At 39.2% G+C, this 24,805-nt stretch overlaps 1 protein-coding gene across 2 annotated transcripts in view; it reads left to right on the forward strand.

The window, feature by feature from the left end:
- Nucleotides 1-22,903, forward strand: part of CDYL2 (chromodomain Y like 2) — a 222,333-nt gene extending 199,430 nt beyond the window's left edge. For both annotated transcript variants that reach the window (XM_072635867.1, XM_072635869.1), the window contains 3 exons: nucleotides 11,161-11,371; nucleotides 16,868-17,011; nucleotides 21,986-22,903. In XM_072635867.1, the coding sequence (XP_072491968.1) occupies nucleotides 11,161-11,371; nucleotides 16,868-17,011; nucleotides 21,986-22,144 (514 nt within the window). In that variant the 3' untranslated portion in view covers nucleotides 22,145-22,903. The remainder of the gene's footprint in view (nucleotides 1-11,160; nucleotides 11,372-16,867; nucleotides 17,012-21,985) is intronic.
- Nucleotides 22,904-24,805: the final 1,902 nt, after the last annotated feature.

A 24,805-nucleotide genomic window follows, 5' to 3' on the forward strand; every position in this document is an offset into this window, starting at 1 on the left:
ACTTAGAAATTATATTGGGTCTCTCAAATCTAGTTTTCCCAACATCTCATTCAGAGCTATACTTTCCTTCTTGTGTACCTTTCTGTAAGATTTATTGAAATGTTACAGATGATGACTAAAGTCACCCACAATTAGTCTCTATCAAGGCATTTTTGTATTTTAAATAGCTTTCCTTTAAGCATACCATTTTGTACGTACATGTTTAATAATGACTGTTTTCTTTACATATTCATATATTGTTTATTTATCTGTAGTGTCTTTAAGCATAAGATAATTTCCCTGCTTGTCATTCTTGTTACATATTCCTGTTATGTAATATATATGTAATATGTATACATACATACATATACATATGTGTGTTTATATGTATACACACATATATGTATATATATATTACTATTACCTTATCAAACTACGATAGAAATTTCAGCTTTTTTGAAATCCTCTGACGCATAATAAATTTTGTTCCAAATTACTGGATTCTTCTATCTGTTTCCCTTTCCCTCACAACATCACCCTATCTCGCAGTCTGGATGACATTCATTTGTTGTTTCCCCTTTCAAAAAATACTAATTCAGGCTTGTTCTCTTCTGTACTTGTTTCCTTCTGTGGCACTGGAATCTAGTCATCTATTCGTGAACTTTGCACATAAATATTTTCTCACAAGGTGAGACTTTTAGAAGCAGTAGCTTTCTGCCTGCTTTGCCAGTCCAGAAAAACAGTGTGATTCCCACCTCAATCCCCCAAACCCCTTCCCCATCTCTTTGTGAAAACATCCTTTTTTTAGATTCATCTCTAGAAGACTTATTCGAAAAAGGGGGTAGGGGAAGTAAAATGTGGCATAATGGAATCAATAGTGGATTTGGAGTCAAGATCCAAATGGAGTCTAGATTCTACCACTCAGTCACCTCCACTCCCTGCTCTTCCATCCCTCTGAAGCACTATATACCTCCCTCCCCCATCCAAAAGTGATTTTATAAAGCTTTAGCAGAAAATCTCCAAGGGACCATCTTTAATATATACATGAATCTTTTAACTTCTACTTTCCACTTCATTCAACCTTTAGATTCCTAGGTTTTTTCCTTGAATATTCTATTTTGTTTTGTTTTTAATATCTACATAAGATGAGATTTCTAAAGAAGAATTGTCTATTTCCTTTGTGCCTGGGGCCATGAGTGTACTTCTGCATTCTTCCCCATTTTCTCCCCCATCATTTCACATCTTCATTTAAATAACCTGTTTCTGTGATGCTCCATTCTAAGAAATTTTTTAAATCTCCCATTTACTTTCTTTTCCCCTCTCTGATGTCCACACTTTTTGAGCTTTTTAATCTATCTCTACATGCTCTGTCCTTGTTCTTTAAATGTTCCTCAGACAAGGTAAGAGTTCATAAAAAAATACACCATAAGAGTCTTGTCCCTGAAACATGTTAACATCAATTTATGTGTCTTCTTTTTATGCTGTATATAGTTGTTTAGTTTTCTTCAATGTATTTTAATGAATTTGCATGTCACCTCTGCTTTTTTCAGTAGAAATGATTCACATTAATCCTTTTTACTGATAATCAATCTTCTTTAACTAATGAATTAACTCAAATTTGCAGGATATTTAAAAGACAAAGGCTATTTATTAAACGGAGGCAATTTCCTTTGCCTTTTGTAATATCATTCCAGCCTTTCCTTTAATTTCTTGTGGATTGGAAATAATCCTGCACTCCTCAGACTCTTCTTTTTTGGATTGTGAAGAGAGCCCTCTTAGCTTTCTGCAAATAATGTTTAATGTTGAACCTCTAGACTAGAGCTTCACTACAACATTTCTAGGTGAGTCATTTACTCCTATGTGACCTTGGGCAAATTCAGCCTTACTACTCCTTGGTTTCTTCATCTGTAAAATGAGGAGATTGAGAAATGACCTCTGAATCTATGCAGTTCTGTGAATTTGCGGTTTCTTATGTGAGAGATCTTGGATTCTCTAAATTTATACCTTATTCTCTCTTTTCAATATTTTTTGGCAGTTATTTAGTGTGATTTCCTGAAATATGTTATTTTTATTTCATTCCTTTTTTTCCGAGGAATAATTTTCAGATGATCTTGCCAGATTCTGTCCGTAAGGTGAGCTGCTTTAGCTTATAGAAATCTGAAACACTTTCAACTATGTTTTCTTTCTTATTTGTTTTGATGTATTTTCTTCCATTTCTGCATTTTTGAGTTCTAAATCTGTTCATCTCTTTTTTTTAGATATCTCAGTTTGAGCATTTCTTTAATATTCATTCTAATTTTTCTATCTTTTTGTTTCTCTTTTTGATTTTTCTTGAAAAGATTTAATTTTCATCCTCATTTCTTCCTTCATTATTGTTCCAAACCTTTCCTAAAATTCTCTTATCATTTTTTTTCTGACAACCTTGTGATTGTATTTTCCCTGCCTTCTGGGGTTTTGGCATCATTTCCTTTTACTCTGTAGTATTTACTAATTATATTGAGTCTTCTCCTTAGTTGTTTAATTTTTTAAAAATCTATTTGATCATTTTTCTAGGCACTTTTCTCGTATGTTAAATTCCTTCTGTTCCCTTTGTTGTTTGTTGAAATTAATTTACTCTCTCCAGCAAAGTTTTTTGTTCTTTTGTGGGGAACTGAGTTTAGACTGAACCATCTTGCAAAAAGCCAGTAGAAGTCAGATAGCTCCAGTAGAAGTCAGATAGCTCTAATTGCTAAGTAATTTTCCTTGCAGTGAACCAAAATCTATGACTTTGCAACTTCCACATATTATTCATAATTCTGCTTTATGGACTCAAGCAGAAAAATGGTAATTTCTCTTCTATGTGACAGTCTTTCAAACACTTGAAAACAGCTATTATGCCATTCCTCAATATTCTGTTCTCTAGCCTAAACATCCCCCATTTCTCCAATTGTTCAAATTATTGCATGTTCTCCAGTCTTGTCACCATCCTCGTTATCCAGGATTTAATTTAATTTAACCATATTATTAAATGTCATGATTCTGGGCAGTATTGGATTTTAGTAATAGGTTGAGTAGATTAGTTTTCTTTTAATAGGAAGGCTAGGTTAGAACTTTATTAGTAGGATTGGTAGAATAAGACTGTTAGTAACATGGGTAGGGCAGGATTTTGTTAGTAGGGTGGATAGCATAAGGGCTTTATTTTTAAGATACGTAGAAGCAAGTTCTGTTAGCAGAAAATGTAGGGCAGACTTCTTTTTAAGTGTTTGGGTATCAGGATTCTCTCACTAGGAAAGGTAAAATAAGGTTTTATTAGTGGAATAGCCGAGATAGGACCCTGTTCAGAAAAGTGTTAACTCTTTAAACCAAACGGTCTTGACACCTGAACAAAAATAGCCAGCTATATTAAATTTTTTGAGATCTCCTTTACTTTGGGGGTTACCCTTTTGGAAACAGGCCCTAAAAATTGAACTAATCATCATACCCAACTACAGGTACCATTATGACAACTTTCTCTGTCTTCATAGTAGATACTGAGCAAATCAGACATCAAGGCAGTTAGAATGTTGATATTTCAGTGAATCCATGATTCAAATTGACAAACATTCATTAAGTGCCTCCCATATGAAAGGTACTGGGAAAACAGAGATGAAATTGAAACCTAGTCCCTGTCCTCAGGAATTTATATTCTATTGAGGTATTTACAGATAATTAAGTGTATGATGATTTGAAGAGGGAGAGAGTACTTATTGCAAAGGCTACTCATGAAGGATGGCACCTGAGTTAAACCTTGAAGGAAACTAAAGATTTTAAGAGGAAGTAGTGAAGTAGTTTATTTAAAGTGGAACATGGGGCCATGAGTTCAGAGAACACAAAATAGGCCAATTTGGATAAAGCATAGAATGTGCAGAAGGGAGGAATGCAGAATAAACACAATTGCACTGATGTACCCACTTTCTCCAGTGGTACAGGTTGCAACCAACTTTTGTCATCATATCCTCTATATTTTGTCTTTATGTCTTTTCATAAATCACCCATAGAAGATCTACTCAATACAATGGAAGCCTCCATCTATTTTTTTCTAATATATTCCATGACCATAAGTATGGCTTGTGGGCTTTTGATATGCTACTTGTTATCACTGCTAGACCATCCTGTATCCTGTATACATTTCCTATGTGATTCCTTTTCTGCCATTTCTTGCATTCACATCATTATAATGCACTGCAGTCTGCTCAAGCCTGCCATGTGTCTTTCTAATGCTTTTTGGGACATCCATAATTTTTATGCCTCAGAGAGTGAATGTTCCATGATTCATAGACATAGAGTATTAACAGAACAATATTGCTAATAAAAATATGGATTATTGTTTTGGTGAACATGTCATGCAGTTTTTCCAAATGCAATCCAACCTGCTTTTTTCTGGGTTCAGTTTATTCTCCATTTGTAGTGCTTGTCTAATTCATATGTATTGATGGAGTAGTTCAATGATTACCCTTCCAACTTCATGACATAGTCTGGGCAATAAGGGATTCTTCATTGATTTCTTCCCCATGTGCATTGAGTGGTTGTAGATCTCATAGAGGATGTTTGTAGAATATCATTTATATAATATAATTTGTAAATAGAAGTATCTGAAGCAATTTACTGTCTATGGAGGATCCTTCTTCCACTCACATTCTCAGTGATTGTGGTGTCACATCTTTGTCAAGTACACTTTTCCTTGTTTTATACTTTGTTAAATGTTGATAATCAGGGGATATTTGAACAAATAGCTCTATGGTTGCATTTACTAAGAAATCTTGTATTATTTTAGCATACATATGCACAGAAGAGAGCCTTTCATGACATGTTGCTTTACTGAGTCAAACTGTTTTTATATTATCAACAAAAATAAACAGTAGGAATCTTGTATTCTCTACACACTGCAGCTGATTATGCAACCATGAAGATAAGAGGTGCTGTAGAAAATTGTTTTTAAAAATCTGCCTGTTTCCCTTCTCATGTTTTCATTAAGGAAATCCTCAATACATGGGTAGCTCATTCTCATCAAACTTTTAGAGATAAGAGGCTAAACAAGTTTTTGGTGTTCTTTGGGTCATGATTTTTTGGTAGTAATCTAGGACTTTTTTTCAGTCATTCGGTGTCTTCCCTTCTTTCAGATATCTTGAACATCTGTCTCTACATGTTTTCAAAATTATATTGTCTCCAATATGGATTTCTTCAGTGTGTATTTTATTTGCTATTGTATATCTTCTTTTCACTGCCTTTTCTATATCGGGGCAGAGGTATTAAGAGTCCAAAAGTAGTGTGTCTATGATCAGTTATGATGAAACTAACTTCTTTCTTTAAATTTAATTTATTTTTTGTTATATTTTAGGTTCTGAACTGTCCCCCTTCCTCCCTCCCACCCCACACTAAGAAAGCTACCATTTGACACAGATTTATAAATATATGTAAAACCACAGTATGCGTGCTTCTCTGTATCAGTTCTTTCTCTGGAAGTGGATAGCATCTCCTTCATACAGCCTTTGTAATTGATTTGAGTACTTCTAATACTCAGAATAACTTGGTCATTCACAATTGTACTTCAAATAATATTGATGTTACTCTACACAATATTCTCTCATTTCACTTTTCATTACTTCCATGTTTTTTTTTTTCTAAAATCAACCACTTCATCATTTACAGCATGGTAGCATCCCATCACATTCCCCAATTGATGGGTGTTCCCTCGGTTTCCAATTTTTTGCCACCATAAAGAGAGCTGCTATAAATATTTTTAGAATAGATGGTTCCTTTTCTTTTTTCCCTGTTCACCTTTGGAAACAGATCTAATGATGGTATTTCTGGGTCAAAGAGTATACACAGTTTTATAACTCTTTGGGCATAATTCCAGATTGTTCTAATAGAAATAATTATCACAATCTTCAGAGAAATCAGAATGAATGATTCTGTTTTATTTGGAATAAACATTACAGTTATTCATTTTTAAATCCTCTTAATGTTTTACTCTGTTGCTTCATCATGGCATGGAGATGACCCTAGGTTCTTAAAGTTTATTTCAGCAGGATCAGTTTCTAGAAGGTCCATGTAGGCTAGTAAGTCTTTCAAGGTGAGCCTGGTGATAGATTGTGCTTCTCTGGTCTGAGGACCACCCTTGCTGATTTCAGAGATTGATTCCCCATGTGAGCCCTTGGCCTCAGAAACTATATGACCTTGGGCAAATCACTCTGCCTCAGTTTCTTCAACCACAGTGACATGGGGCTAATAATAATACCTACCTCCCAATGTTATCATGAAGATCAAATGAGATAGCATCTATAAAGCCCTTTGCAAACCTTAGAAGAGCTATATAAAAGCTAGCTGTTAATAAGTATTTGTTGGATTAGATGCTAGCCTACATTTGTAAAGTACTTTGCAGCAAGATTGAGTTGCTTGGGCTGGATCACTTGTTTTGGTGCCAAAATTTGATACCTAATTAGTTAATAATAGAGCAAAATTTTTAGTTGGCTTTGAATTTGTTTTTGTATTTGGATAATTCTTCAGGCCTTTGCATTGTGACCATGCAGCTATCCCTTCATTCTTCCCCTCATTAGTGTTGATGGTGCTTATAGCAGGATGGGCTCAAAAATAGCCAAACTTATAGAAGCCTCTCACTATAATCAAGCTTTTCCACCTCCTCTTATCCCTGTCTCTCAGTGTTTCCCTTGAAGGCTAAGACTTCCCACATTCCTCCTTGTGTTGATAATGAGAGATTTTATTGTGAGGAAGGAAGATTGGTTTGATTCTGGTGGATCTAGAGGAAAACATGTATGTGACTTGGGGTTTGGGTTGGGGGAAGAGTCAGCTTTAAAAAAAGTCATCTAATTGCGACATGCTGAGTCTTATGGATGGGATAGCCTGCTTACTTTGGTAAAGTTGAGCTTTCAAAATGGGCCTTTTAAGAGAGGGAATGGATAGATTTGTCTAGAAGCTCAGGATTTTCATGGTTGATGAACACTTTATTGAAAATGCTAATGATGTTGACCTCAGGAAGAAACAGAATCATGGTTTGAGCAATTCTCCATGCTGAATAGAACTAATTAGATTAAAAAGAAGAAGAGGAAAGAACGGGAGAGACATGAGAGAAGCAGACAGATAGAAAGACTGACAGACAGATGGATAGGTGGGTAGGTAGATAGGGTACTTAGTGAATACTATGTGCCAGGCAGTATGCTAATAGCTAAGGATACAAATTCAATCAAGCAAAACAACCCCAGCCTTCAAGCAGTTTACATCCTAAGTGGGGAAGACAGCCCATAAAAGACAGCTGGAAGGGGGAGGAAATAGATGTAGCAGTTTGGAGTGAAGATGGCTATGAATGGTGTGGAGGTTGGGTCCTAGTCAAGATAAGGTAAAAACTCACCTAACAGAGCTAGCATCTCACACTCAGAGTCCAAGATTCTGACTGGAGGATGATTGAGGTTATGGCTAGAAAGGATGCAGAGACAGAGACAAAAATTAGACTGGATGAACTTCCAGAACATCTGATCTAAGGCCTGGCCCATTAGTGGTCTGGATTCAATGTTATGTTTCCCTCTTGTCCTACAGTCTTCCTTTGATGCGTTATCATAGTGTGAAGGTAACCTTGGGTTCTCACAGTCTTTGCCAGCAGGACATGAGCCCTGGCAGGCCCTGCTAAGCTGGACATGTTTCAAGTGCAGCCCAGTGATGGATTATGTGTCAGCTGTTGGAGGAACAGCTTAGCTAAATGTGGAGAGGCTCATTGCCAGACAGTTATCTCCCAGTGGATAAAATTGTTGGTCATACCTCATAGTGACCATCTACTAGGTATAGAAGGGGTAGCAATTTGCATTGGTGGAGATTTTTCCACATGAATAACATCTGTATTTTTGAAGCATCAACTTTAGCAGCCTGTCCATTGGTGGAAATGCCTCATTTATAGAGTTTAACCATTAGGGTTAATGCTCCAGGTAGGGAGGTATGATCCTAATGCCAGATCTCCAGCGTTACAGAGGCTGGTAAGGATGTGTGCCAGGTGCTAAATCAGGACTGATGTCATGCCAAAACATAAGCCCTCTGTGTGTGAACTGAGGTTGAGAGACCTGCTGCCTCATTCAAAAAATGCATCCTCTTTATGCTTTTGAAACTTTCCTGCAGTTCTAAGTTCTAAGCCCCTGTTCCAAGGAGCTTTATATCTCCAGGCAGGCCAGCATTCCTCAGAATTCTAAATGACTGAAGTCCAAGACAAAGGCTAAAGAGAAAAAGATATACATGGTGGTATCAGAGATAAATCCTGTGGCATGAGGCAGGTCTGTGGATAGTCTATCCCTGGCATGCCAATGCATGCCATAATTAATGTTAGGGTCAAGGATTACTGTAAGTGTACATAGAGTATGGGCCAAGTATGTCACAGAACATGCGGGCATACCTGGCCATCAGTGTAGCCTCAATGATTTCTTCCAATGAAATATCGTGAATTTTTTCCTTTATCTTTTATATTCTCAGCACCCTTGTTTTTAATATATCTATATATGTGTGTGCTTTAATCCACTGCTTGCAATGAGAGAAGAAAGTGGGAAGTTCTGGATACAAGGGAATGAAGCATCGAGTGGTAGTTGTCAAAACCACAGGTTGGTTTCTAGATTGTTGAAAGGAATTGAGATGGTTTGAAATATTACAGAAAAGACATAGATTTTCATCAACAACAGGCTCTAACGATGACAGCAACACCCATTATGTATAACCCATGAGGAGTGGCCATATGACTCAGTGGAGCTTATGCCAACAGCCTTCAGATGTGATGGAGTGCCCCCATTTTGCCCCCAGCCTGTGCCCTCCTGTTCCATCCAGGGTCATCCCCATTCTTTAAAATAGTGCCATAGGCTTTGCATGCATGTGTGCGTGTGTGTGTGCATGCGTGTGTATATGTGTATGCACTCATGTAGTACACTAAGAGTCACAGGTCTTTGGCCCAGGGCAGAGCCATTGTCTAGATCAGGGAAGGGAAGGGATACAGTATGATTGGGGGAAATGTTGAGCTTTGTGATTTTCTATGTCCTTAAACTGCTCAGTGGCTATTCTTCACTATTTATCAATCTATTGGGTTTCATCATTTCCATTGGTTTCCCCTGTTTTAACCGTTTTTCCCTTTTTAGTGACCTAGTGGGTCTGCTATTATGAGATTTTTACCCCTCATCTAGAACTCTTAGACACTAGACAGTCTTATTGACAGAATGAGACAGAATTTCATTCAGTGTATATTTCCTTGATCTCTTTTTTTTTATCAGTCCTCAAATCATGTACACAAAGAACTCCATCCAGTGTAAGCACAGGGGTGCTACCATATCCAAATCTATATATTCTGACCTGAAGATACTAACTATAAGCCCCTCATTGTGGTCCGTGTCATAAAACACTGTAGCTGTGGGCAACACATTTTAGGAGGTACATTATTAAATTGGAGAGGATGGTGAATGAACTAGCAACCGTTACAATATTTGGTGGGACTGGGGATGGTTGGCCTAAAAAAATGACTTTTTAAGATTCTTTAATAGGTGAAGAACTATTGTATGAAAGAGGGATTAGCCTTGTTCTGCTTGGCCCTAGAGGGTGGTATTATAATAATAAATAGAAGTTGCCAAGATGAAGAATTTGACTCAATTCTTAGTCAAATAATGACTAATGATTAGACTCATCTAACAGTGGGATGGGATGCTAGGCGAGATAATGTCATAATTAAAGGTGTCAAGTAAATATTAGATGATTTGGCATGTGTTTGGTATAGGGGATTCTTGTACTAAGGTAGAGATTGGGGATACTTTCTAATGTCTCTTCCAGTTCTGGCATGCCGTGATTCTGTGGTTTAATACACAGGTATACAGAGTCAAATCCAGCATGACCAAGAAATAGTGGATGTTGTTTTTTTTTTTCTTCTGAGAAATTTACATAATGATAATCACTTGCTCACTAAAAAGTGTTTCTACAAATTGCTTTTTAATGACACTGTGAAACTGGGAAATCAAACAAACATCCCTTTGGAAATTAAGTCATCAAAGAATTTTATCATTGGAAGGATTTTGGAGGTCATTTAGTCTAGGCTTCTATCCAATTTATAGATCTCTAATAAAAAATCATCCCGCCTCTGCTCAAATACTTCAATTAATTGAGTGCTAGCTACATATTAAAGAAGCCCAGTTTGGTCCAGGGTATGTCATTTAATTCATTGATAGACCAGTCAACAAGCATTTATTCAGTGCCTATTATGCGCTAAGGGCAGCTAGGTGATACGGTGGATAGAGTGCTGCATCTGGAGTCAGAAAGACCTAAATTCAAAATGTGACTTCAGATATTAGCTGTGTGACCCTGGGCAAATCACTTAACCCTGTTTGCCTCAGTTTCCTTATTTATAAAATGAGGTAAAGAAGGAAATGGCAAACAACTCTGGTGCCTTTACCAGGAAAATCCCAAATAGATTCAGGAAAATCAGATATGACGGAAACAACTAAACAACAGAAGAAAAAAAGCCTGCATTTTAGAGACCAAAAAAAAAAAAATGGCTAAACAACAACAAATTATGTACTATAGGTACGGCATTAAGTGTTGGAAGATAGAGAGGTGGAACTGTTGACCTTGATGAGTTTACTTTCTATTGGGGGGATAAGGTGTCTTAACCATTAGGAAAATTTTCAGGTAGAATGAGCCTTTTTGTGATTCCTATCCAGAGTTCTGCTCTCTGAGGCCAAGCAGAACAGGTTGAAGACAACTATTATGTCTTTTCTTATAAGTCAAATATCCCCAGATGATTCAACCAGTCTTTTTATAGCACAGTTTTGAGTTCCTTCATTGCCCCAACTGTCCTGTGGGCCTGTTCCAGCTCATGAGTGTCTTTCCTAAAGTGAGGCCCAACTTCAGACAGACAGAGCTGAGGACAAGTGGGACTGTCACTTCCCTCATCGGTCCTGTTAATGCAGCCAAAAAGGGTCTTAGTGTGTAGCTCAGGGAAGGGCATAGATTCCCCCTTCTAGTCGGTCCTCAGGGCTTCCTTCCCATCAGGAGTCCCAGAGAAAGCTCAGGATCCTGCATTATTTTCACTTAATTCTAGTGGCAGGGGTACCTAGCACAGGTCAGAAGTAGGTCACAGTCAAATCTCATCTCTGTAAGATTATATCTCTTTATTTTTATTTTTTTTTTTACTTTTAGGGATTTTGTGAAAGCTTTTATCCAGTTTAAGAAGCCCATTGTAGTTGCTATTAATGGACCTGCCCTGGGGCTGGGCGCCTCCATCTTGCCCCTCTGCGACATCGTATGGGCTAGTGAGAAGGCCTGGTTTCAGACACCATATGCAACCATTCGCCTCACTCCTGCTGGATGCTCCTCGTATACATTCCCACAAATCCTCGGTGTTGCTCTGGTAAGACTCCTTGTGCTTTCATTGTCTTAATGATCTTGACAATTCATCTGGTTATTGTTTCCGGTTCATTATTGATTGGTTAATATTGATCAACTATTGGACATAGAAGGGGGTGGAGGGAACTGAATTCAGATTCTGCCTCAGATGCTGAATAGGTATGTGACACTGGCAGATCCCATAGCATCTCAGCTGCAATTTCCTCATATGTAAAATGGGAATAAAGACAACAAACACAGCACCTACCTTCCAGGGTTGTGGTGAGATGTGTAAAGTATTTTGTAGATGTCAAAGTTACAGATAAGGTATCTCCTTTTCTGTAACATTTTATAATTTACAAAGAGCTATCTTTCCAGTGACTCTGCCAGGTAGGTAGGTTGAGTAACGCTAACCTAATTTTGTAGCCCAGAAAACCAAAGTTCAGAGAGGATGGAGTGACCTTATCTGTGCTGACCCTGCACAAGTGAGGCTCGGACCCAGGCCTCCTGACCTAGAGTCAAGAATATTTACCACCACATCCAAACTTTTCTCATTCAGAGTTCAAATGAGCCTCTGACCACACTGAAGCTGCACATGCAGAAGATCCTGGTTGGTCTCCTCCAGGTGTCATCTAGGACGCAGGGTCATCCAAGACACAGGGTTTAACGTACTACTGCTAACAGATTCCCCAGACAGTGTCCTGAGTCTCCCAGACCCATGGTACCTTTATATACCTCTTGCTCAGCTGCATGGTGCTTGGACTGAGCTGTTCCCCAGCAGTCCTTTCAGTTCCTCCATGCTAAAGGAGAGTCTGAGCACTGGGGGAGGCAAGACTGACGTTTTCTGCTTGACAGGCAGTTAGGTATTCCTGCCTGTCACACAGGACTACCTGCGTTATGCCATGCCCTGATGCATCGCCAGTGGACTGTTGCATGTGCTGGGCTCATTTATTTGTTAAAAAGAACTCTCTTCTCCTCTGACATTTTTGTAGAAAGATGATGTCTCTGTAGCTTAGGTGGGAGAAATGCTGAACACTGTTGAGCCTGGGAAAAATCATGCCCTCTTGGGGAATATGCAGTGGGAGAGATCACCAAATTAGGAGGCAGAGGACCCATCAAACCCTGGCTCTGCCATTTGCTGGGTAACCTTAGGCAATTTGCTAATTGCAGTAGCTCAGAAGAAACGTGAGATGCATAAATTTAGAGACATTTCTGTTCCAACCGTTCATAGGGACTATTGGTGCCTGACCTGTGATGGAGCCTTCCCAACTGGTGTTGGTCTGATCAGCCACTGTGGGACACAGTGTATTGAGGATGTATTTGAACTTGGGTCTTCCTGACCCAGTGCTCTACCCACTTCACCACCTTGCTGCCCTGATTTATCAGTGGTTCTCCATAAATAGGAAGTTGAGAATTGAGCACAGTTTCAGATGTGGTCTGAACAGGTCGGACCAGAGTACAGTGAAGACTATTACTTTAATGGGGATGGAGCATGTTTCTCTGCCCCTTTTACATAAATATAGTAGGAGCTTTATAAATGTTAGCTATCATTATCATCATTATCCCAGGGTGGTTCTGAGTATCAAATAAGATAATATTTGTAAAGGGTTTAGCCCAAGGCCTGGCACATAGTAGGAGGTATATAAATGTCTGTTTTCTCCATCTCTTATTTCTTCTCTAATTTCGTACTTGTGAAATTAATTTCATCAATCCATTATCATTAATCAGTTTTTTCTCATTTGAGATGTGCTAGCTAACCTGCCAAGAGTTTTTCTCAATTATAGGTCTATCATTGAGGGTGTTAGCTATCCCTCCCAGCCTTGTGTCCTCTGCAGATTTGAAAAGGGTTCCATCTAGACCTCTCTCCATGACATTGATAAAAATGTGCAACAACATGGAGCCAAGATGGATCTTTGGGGTACCACAGAAGAGATGACCTTTGAAGGTGGCATTGACTCCTGGGTTCAGCTATCGAAAACTAATTGTCAAGTCACCTAATTGTACAGCCACTCAGTCCTTTGTTTTCCATAAGAATAACTTGGGAAACTATCAAATGCTTCACCTAAATCTGGGTGCAATGGAGTTTCACCATTTCTCTGATCTACTGTTTTAGGAACATTGACCATGCAAAAGCATTGATTAAGTACATCATCCCCCATTCTCTTCCTTTTTTTTTTACTTTAGTCTCTAAGAAAGAGGTAGCCATTCTTCTTGTTAAGTAAGGCAAACCCTTTTATATTCCATATATGTAAGCCCTTGATCCTGTTCCTTTCCACTTCTTATTATAGTTTGCCCTTTCATTCATCAATTTCAGGATGTCTTTTTTTTCCTATTGGTTTCTTTTCTTGCTCCCTACAAATGTGCCTAGACCTCACTCATTAAAAAACTTTCCTTTGGAACTGTTATCCTCTTAGGCGATTATCCTATGTTTTTTCCTCCTTTCACAGCCAAACTGCTAGGGAAAGTCATCTGCATTCCCTGTCTCCACTTCCCCATCATCTCTCAGTCCCTTCCTCCAAGGAGATCTGACTTAGTTTGAGATTGTATTTTGGTGCCTCATGAGACCAAAGTCTAAAACCAGAGAAAAAAGGAATGGCTAATCGCCTTGTTTTGTCCTCAACAGAGTTCATTTGTAGCACTTGTCCCATATAAAGAAACATTAGGTAATAGGTTTCTACCAACATAATGATTTGGCCTACTCTCCAGCAGAAGTGATGTGTTTGGTTGATTTCCTTCACTATTGATAGAATTTACCTGAATTGCAATATTAGACTTAAAGTAACTGTTGAGACTTAGAAAATATAGATAATAGCAAAACTGTGGGCACTTACTTTAAATATATGTATAAAATATGCTTTATATACAGATATAATATTATGTACACACATATTAGGCTGTGAGCTCTTGGTCTCAGAGCTATAGATACATACCTACATATATACACATGTATGTCATAACCTAGGCATATGTGTATTAGGCTGTGGCTATCTGTATATGTATAGATACATATAGACATACAAATTTGTGACTTCTTGATCTCACATATATAGATTTTGATCTACCATGTGTTATATATAATGAGTATACACATTTATACCATAGCTTAATATATATGTGGGTATGCGTATGTATCTCTATATATCTCTCTCTATATATTAGCCAATAGCTATGTATGTATGTATAGATGCATGTATTTATCCATGAGTATGTGCATGTATATGTATATCTATATCTTGCTATAGCTTCTTGATCTCACTTTCCTTGTCTATACCATGACATGGTCAGACTGTATGGTGTCAGAGATCCCATCCATGTCTAAGTCTATGATCCTGTGATATCATCATCCCTTGGTCCTTTTTGACTTCTGTGCTATGGTTAACATTGTTGACCAACCCCTTCCTCCTCCTGGATACTTTCAGTCCCCTATGTTTTTGTGATATTGTTCTGTCTCTCTGTCTCTGTTTCTCTGTCTCTGTCTCTCTGTCTGTCTCTCTCTTGCTCTCTCTCTGTCCTCTTGTCTGTCTTTCTGTCTCTCTCTCTCTTTCTCTGTCTGTCTGTCTGTCTCTCTCTCTCTCTGTCCCTTTCTCTGTCTCTCTGTCTCTCTCAGTAGTCTTCCTTCCTATCCAACTGCTCTTTCTCAGCCTCTTGCATAGATGTAGCCCAAGGCTCTGTTCTGGGCAGTCTCCTCTTGTCTCTGTATCTGTTCTTTTGTAGATCTCGTCGGAAGCTATGGCTTCAATTGTCAACTCTGAGGATGACCTCCAAATCTCTAAAGCCAGACCTCGTCTATTTCTTTTGCCCTAGTCCTAGATCACCAATTACTTCTGGATGTTTCCATCTGGATGTCCCATACACACCTCAAACTCAACCTGTCTTAAACAGAGCTAATTACCACTCCCCACTACCACCTTTATGGACTTTCTTATTTCTGATGAGGTCACCATCAAACTCAACCAGGTTTACAACCTTGGAGTCAATCATCTTTGATCTTTACTATTTCCCTCTCTCCTTCCCTTGATAATGAAATCATTTGCCAACTCTTATCCATCCTACTTCCACCAATATTTCTTGTGTCCATTCTCTTCTCTCCACTCACATGGAGTATGCTTGTAAATACTTACGTAAATATTCCTTGCTTTCTGGGGGAAATTTTTAAAAATGTGCACAACATATTTTTAAATGTAATCAGCATTGTTAACATTTTCTCCCATCACTTTGTTACATCTAGACAATCAACAAAACAATACATCAAGCCTTGATTTGTGCTGCTTGCAGATTTTCTGCAGTTTAACAATTGCATCTCCTGAGCTGGTGTAAGGTTGCTCCAGCCCACTTCTGTTCACACTCTAGTCTAGTTCATGCAGTCATGCCCTATTATAGCCTAAGCTACTGAAGTTAGGCTCCTGATCAGCTTCCGTTCCCTCAGGTTCTCCCCTCTCTGTGCCTCTAATTAGCTGACAAATGAGGTTCCTAAAGCACAGATCAGAACAAGGAGCTCCAGTGATTTCTTGTTACTTCTGTGATAAAATATAAAATAGTCTTGTCTTTAAAGCCCTACAGGCTACCTCTACAGGCTTACTGCATGTGACTCCCTTCATCCATTCTCTCTACCAGCCCAACTGACCTACTTGCTCATATCCATTCATTCCATCCCCCATGACTGGTCTTTTCATAGGCCATTCCCTGGGTCTGAAATGCACTCCCCATTCATCTTTGCCTCTCAGATTCCCTCGCTTACTTGAAGGCTCAGTGCAGGTGCTACTTCCTAAGGAAAAGAAAAGGAAAGGAAAAAAAAAGGCTTTTCCATATTTCCTCAGTTAGTGTTTCCTGACCTGAAATTTTTTTGTATCCATTTTGTATTTAGTTTCTGTGGACATGTTATTTCTCCCTAATACAATGTAAGCTGCTCATGGGCTAGGAATGTGTTCTTTTTGTTTTTATTCCCCTGGCATCTAGTGTAATGTCTTGTCCAAAATAGATGCTTAACAAATGTTTGTTAAATTGCAAATGAATTGAATTCATCTTTTAGGCAACAGAGCCAAGAGTTGAGCCTGGGTCCTCCAGTTCTAAATACAATGTTCTTTCCACTTCCAAACCTGCATTCCTTTCAGTACACCATTCTCTTAAGTCCCTTTAAGACCTAACAATTTATGACCCACTTTCATACTTTCTACCTGTCTCTAATAGGCATATTCAGGCAAATGTTATATTTAGTGCCAATATTTGGGATACAGGAGTTGCCTCATCTCAGAAGCACTTTAGAAGGGAGATAGCTTGGTAGTCAAAAGACCTGGGTTGGAATCTTGACTGCTATTTACTGTGTGTGTGTGTGTGTGTGTGTGTGTGTGTGTGTGTGTGTGTGTGTGTGTGTGTGTGTGTGTGTATTTTGTGATCACTTGTTGGAGTGTTGCAGAGGGGCTCCTACATGATCGGGGTAGATGGGACTCCATGCCCCCTGAGGTCTTTTCCAGCTCTGAGATGTCTGGATCTCTCAGGATGTCCTTGTCTTTGCTCTTTGCAGGCCAATGAGATGTTGTTCTGTGGAAGAAAACTCACAGCTCAGGAAGCTTGCAGCCGAGGGCTCGTTTCCCAAGTCTTCTGGCCAACCACTTTCAGCCAAGAAGTCATGTTGCGTGTCAAAGAGATGGCCGCCTGCAGTGCCGTAGTAAGTACTGGTCCCTCCTTCTGCAGGAGAAATCCTCAGGATCCAGAGATGCCAATCTGCCTTTGGCCTATTGTGACATCTCCCAGTCCACTTTTTGAAAGGTTGACTCCCTCCACTCTCTTCATCGCCTTGTGGTTGATTGAATAGTCATTCCCAGAGATCAGAAGAAAATCAGGCTTCCTAGACAAGTAGGTTTTCAAAGCTTTGTTTCAAAATATGTATATGATTATGAAAGGAGTAAAGAACACAGGGCATCAAATTAGCTTAGGAACAATTGATGGAAAGTGCACATACTGTTCTTAGGACCTTAGAGCCATAAAGCCCTTTAGAACATGGTAGAGCTGGGAGTAACAGAATATACACTGTTAGAACTGACATGGCCGTTGGAATATGTAGCATAGAATTTCAGTGCTAAAAAGGCCATTAAGACATAGACTGTAGAATACCTAGGCTAGAAAGGCTCTTAGAACATAGAAAAATGTCCTAGAAAATAATCAAAGCTAGTAGGAACCTTAGAACATTGAATATGGAATGGCAGAGCTAAGAAGAACCTTCGAATATAATTCATAAGATGTCAGAACTTAAAAGGATATACCTACAGCATCCAGATCCCAGAATGCCTCATCTGGAAGAGGGTGGTAGAAAGTAGAATTCTAGAAGTGGGATAGATCTTAAAGAGCATTTAATGTAACACTTTCTCTTTCCAGAGATGTGAAATGCCATGGCCAAAGTCATAAAGCTGTATTACAGACAAAATCAAAACTGGTCCCTAGGTCTTCTGACTTTTTTTTTTCAAAAACTCATATTTTCTCTTTAACTTTGTCATGTACTTGGAAATGAAAAGAGCTCAACTGATTCCATTCAGTTGAATTCAACTGATTGGGGATCCAACCCCTATAACTCAACACATACTCAAATGAAGCCTTGCTTATTCAAACTATGCAGACTTAATATAATCTCTCCAACAGGTGGGCATTCAGCCTCCCACTGAAGACCTCAGTGATGGTTTATTCACTACCCCACCTAGGCTATCCTTTCTACTGGAGAATTACTCTAAGTGTTCGAAAGGGGTTCCTTATTTTGAGCCCAAATCTGCTGTCTCTGTGATATAGAGGAAGGCTCTAGACCTTATGTGCTTTGATCCATCAGTCCTAGATGTGTCCTTGGGAACCAAGAAAACAAGTTTAATCTATCTTCCAATGAAAAAGTGATAGCATGAACCTCCAGAGTCTTTTCTTCTTTAAGTTAATATCTTCAGTTCCTTCGATGAACCCCCTTATAGACCAGTCTCCAGTCCTCTCCCCATACTGTTTAGTCAACGTATTTCTGAAAAATAGGACCCCAGAACTGAATACAATTTTTTAGTTATGGCCTGTCTGTAGCAAAGGATAGTAGAGTCAACATCCTTTTCCTGGGCCCTCTGGTTTTGTTAGTGCAGCTAGGGCTCACACTAAGAGAAGTTAAATGTACTAATGACTGCATCAGTAAAAGCCTTAATGGCAGAATTTAGGAGGCAGCCAGGCAGGAGTGGGCTTTCCTTCCCTCTGTATCGAAGTGATCCTGTTATATGGGTTGTTGGTACAGTCTAATGTCCCCATTTGACTCCGAAGCCTTGTTGGGGAGAAATTCAACTTGTAATTAAGTATAGATTTTATCTCTTAGAAGTCACTCGGAGCCCAGTAAGGAATATCCTGTTTAAGCAGCAAGAAAGAGAAAGTCACTAAGATACATAAGAGTCTAACAAATGAAATTTAAAGATAAGTCTGCTGGTCTCTATCATTTTTGTTGTTGTTTAGTCATGTCTGACATCTTCATGGCCCCATTTGGGATTTTCTTGGCAAAGATACTGGAATAGTTTGCCATTTTCTTCTCCAGCTCATTTTATAGATAAGGAAACTGAGGTAGACAGGATTAAGTGACTTACCAAGGGTCACACAGCTAATAAGTGTCTGAAGCCATATTTGAACTCACAAAGATGAGTGTTCCTGATTCAAAGCCCAATATTCTATCCACTGCACCACCTAGCTGCCCCTGTGTTTCTCCTGGGAAAGAACAATTTGGTTCTTGAGTATCAAGTGTTTCAATACTTCAGTCACTCCTCTGGAGCTGGTAGACCATTCAGGGAATCTCTTGCTAAGCATTAAGTTAGCTACTTAGATAGTGAGCCCTGGGATTTACCTGTAAGAATTGCTTGGATTGTTGGATTATCCAATCCCATTCTTTCATGTTGTACATGAAGACACTGAGGTCCAGAGTAGTTTAAGGGACTTACCCAGAATAGCTAGTAACTGTTTGAAGTAGGATTCAAACCCAAGACTCCAGATATATCTTCTTTTAGGCATCCATTCTGGTCCTAATGTGTTCACCTTAAACCAGTCTTTTATCTGCCCAATCCTGTAGCAGTAAAGACCCTGGCATACGCAGGAGGGAACTGCTGTATAGTTTCTTAGATCTGCCTTTCTAAAAGGAAAGCCACTTTGGGGGGGATCAGCAATGCCCTTTAATTACATTCACCAACAGATAAAATACAAGCAGAGAAATAAAGGCCAACAGACAGGACTTCTGACTGTCTGACCATAGGCAATACATACATCATGGATCAACAGACAGATCCAGCTGTCTGACCATTTCATACGTATGTAGTTACCAGAGAGAGAAGCACCAGCATCTGGGTTTTTAAAGCAGGGGTCTCCTTAGTGACTTCCCAGAGTTTCATCTGGTCAAACAAACACTTCCAATGAGTAAGACCCAAAGCAAAACCTCACCTCAGAGTTTATATATATATATAATGGACTGGGAAAATCTTTACCCATCATTAACCTTACATTGACATTACAAACCCTTACCTTTGGTGGGATCATGGAGGCAAGAGGAGTTTACACTTAATGGAGAAACCTTTGGGTAAATAGAAGGAACATTGGAGTTCAAATCCTAGCTCCCCTTCTTATTAACTAGGCAAGTCACTTCACTGAATGAAGGAAGGAAGGAAGGGAAAGAGGGAAGGAGGGAGGGAAGGGGAGGGATGAAGAAAGAAAGGAAGGAAAGAAATAAGGAGCTTCTCTAGAGCCAGCATTCTTTCCACTATGCCTTGAATTGCAAAATAATAAGCACAGTTGGTATTTATACAGTGCTTCAGGGCTCCCAAACATATATCATTTCATCTGGTTCCCATAGTAGGTGTTATCTCCATTTAACAATCAATCCTTAAGCATTTATTCAGCACTTACTATGTCCCAGGAACTCTACTAAGTGCTGAAATATACAGAGAAAAAGAAAAATTATGCCTGCCCAAGGCTCACAGAGGTTGAAATGATTTACCCATCCAAGGTCAGAGGGCAGATTTAAAGCCAGATTTCCTTTAACTTCAGATCCATCATTCCTTTCATTCTTAAAACGAAGGGGTTGGACTTCATTTTTTCATGTGTCCTGGATCCTTTGGACTATCAGTCTGGGAAAGGCTGTCTATCCCTTCTCAGAATTACATTTTTTAAGGCATGAAATTAAATACACAGAATTATGAAGAAAACCAGTATACTGAAATACAGTTATCAATTCTATTTTAAGTTCACAGACTTAAGGTTAAGAAACCCTGAGCTAGATGAACTCTAAAGGCTCTTGTAGCTCTAAATCCTGTGGATATTATGAGACCGGCAGTCAGAAGGGAGGGATTGGGAAAGTGCAGCTGAGGGGAAGGAGACTATCTCAGAGTTAAGCAGGCTGACCTCTGCAATCTGAGGTCAGAGAGAAGGAATCTGGTAGCCTCAAGATAACTTATCACATCTATTAATGGGCCCCCAGAAAAACTATCATAAAGCATTGGATTGATCTAAAAAGAGCTTCTCAAGGGAAAAAGAAGCAAACCATTCTTCTGCAAAAATCCTCAGTGCCAGGACAACTTGGGAAAGATTCACTAAATGTTGACTCCATGCAAGGCCCTATGCTTGGCACCGGAGGTCTGGCACAAGGTTTGTTAAATTGCTGAATAATCTAAGTCTGCACTGGCCCAAGGGAGCAGCATTCTTTCCTCTTTCCTGGAATTCATGCTTGGTCCAAAATAAAGGAATGAAGTTGCAGGCCTATCTGAACTTTACTTTAAACCAGGAGGTTTATAAAAATTACTTATTTAGAGAGGACTTGAGTTTGAGCCACAACTCTGTTATTAACTGTATGTCCCTTAACCTCTCTGGGACTCAGTTTCCTCTTTTGTAAAATGAAAAGGTCAGTCTAGCTCAGGGATTATAAACCTGAAGTCTGAGAATTTAAAAAAATATATTTTGAATATACAAAATATAAATATTATAATTAATAATTATACACAATATGGAATTACAATTAATATAGTAATTGATATGTTAAATATTGAAATATTGGAAATATGAATATATTTCAATATATTTTCAATATAAAATATATGCTTTTGAGAGAAAGAGAGAGCTATTTCAATGTGATTGGGTTGAAGCTAGAAGAGCCTTTAGAGTTCATGTAGCTCAGGTTTTCTTAACCTTAAGTCTGTGAACTTAAAATAGAATTGATAAGTGTATTTCAGTATACTGGTTTTCTACACACACACACACACACACACACACACACACACACACACACACACACACACACACACACACACACACACACACACACACACACACACACACACACACACACACACACACACACACACACACACACACACACACACACACACACACACACACACACACACACCACACCCCCTTTGGCCCTGACAGTTTCAGTCTTTGATTCTATGGTTGTACTTTTTTGTCTGTTGAAAAGACTTCTGAAAGGGACCTGTCTGGAGCACAGGCTAAGAAAGGATACACAGGACATTGTGAAGAGAAGACACAGTCACCACCAATCTACTTTTGTGCCCATCCTCATCAGCTGTAGGCCTGCTTTCCTTGGCTGACAGCTGCCAGGTGCAGGCCAGCCAGTCTAACTCGCTGTTTCCCCATCCAGGTATTAGAAGAATCTAAATGCCTCGTTCGCAGCTTCCTGAAATCAGTCCTCGAAGATGTGAATGACAAAGAATGTCAGATGCTAAGGCAGCTATGGAGCTCTTCCAAAGGCTTGGATTCATTATTCAGCTACCTGCAAGAAAAAATATATGAAGTCTGAAAGGCTCTGCTGTGATCTTTGCACCCCCACTCTGTGCCCAGAGTGATCCTGATTTCCAGCTCCTACCTGTGTTCAAAACATTGGAGCCCAGTGTTCTGCAAAGGAGCTTGTGAATGTCTCTCCATCCCTAGGGTTCGTCAGTTTTCCTCGTGAGTCATTCTGGGATGTTACTGGGTTGTTTCTACGTTGGTTTGGTTTTGTGTAACAGATGTGAGGCTCAGCAAAGGGCTGTCTGTCTCTTCCAGGAGGGAGCTTGTCTGCTTGCTAGACATGCAGCTCCCTCGCCTTCTGGATTACATCGCCATGATCCAGTAAGGCTGCACCATTTCTTCCAGTTTTCGCTGTCCTTTTGACTTGGCTTGTGTCAATGGAGTGCCACTTTTTGGAGAGTGTCAGCTTTTGACCAGTTGTTGTTACGTGCTTGAATGCCAGTCAGAGGCCTAGGTTGAGCATGATTGATTTGAGTCCGTCATCCTCAGGCAAGACCAGCCCGATCAATCACATAGACCCTGCCTCAGTTTCTTTCCTGTTAACACAAGGATCTGTGGGACATTTAGGGCTTAGTCTGAAAATCTTAACAAAAGTAATTTACAAACCCAGATATTGTAAATTTTGAAACGTTTTGTTAAATATATATTTTTCAACACTGTAAGCGGCGATTCTAATAATTTATGTATATTATATGTAAAATTAATTGTTTTTTTTTTGCAAAAGTTACCAGGAAAATGTTTTTTTCTTTAATTAAAATTATTTAACTTATTTATTTGTGTTTATATTCAGCTGTCTGTTATTCACACAGATATTATTTTCATACTGCCCTGGACCAAATTCAAGGCATGTGCTAGTCAGCGCATCTTAGTTATGAGCCACTATGAGAGAAAATTCCAACAGAAAAGCAATGTAGAACTTTTCCAGAAAACAAATGAATTCTTCTGAACCTCTCATCAGTGGGAAGCTGTTATAGGCTATAATGTGCTTGTTTTTTTACTGCAGACTCATCACAAAGAATAATGGTGGAAAATGTTTCTCTTCACTGACTATCTTTTTGGGGAGAATTGTGCTTTCTAGCCAGTACCATGTCTAAGTATTCTCAATTCACAGTAACCTGGCATGAGGACAAGGTAGAGGTAGCACCATTTTGTGAAATATCTGTTCTTCAGCCTAGAACACATTAGCTTGGGACAAATGACAGTGTTTGTTCTATATGTCTTGTGACTGTCTTGGGAAAGCAAAGGATTGTAGATGTTGAGCTGGAAGGGAACTTTGTGGTTATCAAATATAACTCTCTCATTGTACAAATAAATAAACTGAGACCCAGAGAGGTTAAGTGATTTGCCTTGACAATTAATAAGTCTCTGAGGCAGGATTCAATCCCAAGTCTTCCTGACACCAGTTGTTGGATCTCCTCCATCATGTTCGGGCTAGCAACTTGTCCATTGGGCCTTTGAGAACCATAGGGGAGGTCTTGGCTCTTATGGGCTATGGACAGAAGCATCCCAGTAGGCAGTACTGACAAATTCAAGTTGGTCCTCCTGCAACATTTTCCAGATTCATGGAGCCAAAGGAAGGAGCAATAAATACTTATCATCCTACTATTAAATATTTTTGAGTTTTAAGAAAGCCTTGGTACCAACTTTGGACTGGCCATTAAAAAGCCTAGAATCAGCCATTAGAAGGGAGACTTTTTCTCATTTAGAAGAAAAAATCAAGGAAAAGACTGAGCCAAGGTGAAAAGTCCATGTAGAAATTAGTGTAAAAAGTGGGAAAGAAATTAAATCTATCCAGGGGCAGATTCAAGAAAGTGAATGAGAATGCTCTTCCCCAACTCTTTCTTCTTATCTGACTCTCTATCTTGGATCTTCTCAGACTCATTCACAATCCTCCCTTCCTTCCTCCATTAGTACCCAGCTTTTCATGAATCTCAGGAGGAAAAGACCAACCAAGGAGGACTGTTTGCAAAGAGAACCATTGCTACAATTATTGCTGTAACTCTTTCCATAGTGTGACTTTGTAGAAAAGATTGCTCAGCCAATTCAGGCAGAGAAGACCTGTCATAAAACCTATCCATGGGCTCCTTCTCTTAGCTCATGTGAAGGGGGATTGCTTGGCCTTGCGTCTGTGGCCTCATGTGACTGCTAACACCTGGGCTTCCCCTGTGGATTGGGCAAGACAAGTCCCTGATACCCATACCCCACCCTTCATGCACTAAAGTCATCATTTAGTCATGCCTCTTTAAAAGCAACACTACCAGCCAACTGAGATGAGAACTCTAGGCATTCTGGGGCTGGTTTAACAACAGTTTTCTTAAGGCTTAATTTGGAAGGCAGTCTGCTTACAGAGATATCTGACAGAGACAGAACAGGAAAAAACAACAAATAAACCAAAAACATGGTTAAGGTATTTTCTGCTTTAGTCATGTGGGGTCCACATAATGTAGAGAATAGGAAGGATATAGGAAAGAAACCTTTGCCTTTCGCCTACCCCCCACAAATAAGGAAGAATTGACCCACACAGTCCTTGTTGCAAACCCAGCTTTGCAAAAGGTGCTTCTTTTGATAGACCAGTCTATGAGTTTTATCAGTCTTGTCCAAAGAATCTTCTTATTGTGGGGCAGATAGTCTGAGAACCATTCTTTGTTGAACACCCAGAGCATCCGTTGGG

Source organism: Notamacropus eugenii, chromosome 1 (assembly GCF_028372415.1).
Source record: "Notamacropus eugenii isolate mMacEug1 chromosome 1, mMacEug1.pri_v2, whole genome shotgun sequence".
In the NCBI taxonomy this organism is placed as follows: Eukaryota; Metazoa; Chordata; class Mammalia; order Diprotodontia; family Macropodidae; genus Notamacropus; species Notamacropus eugenii.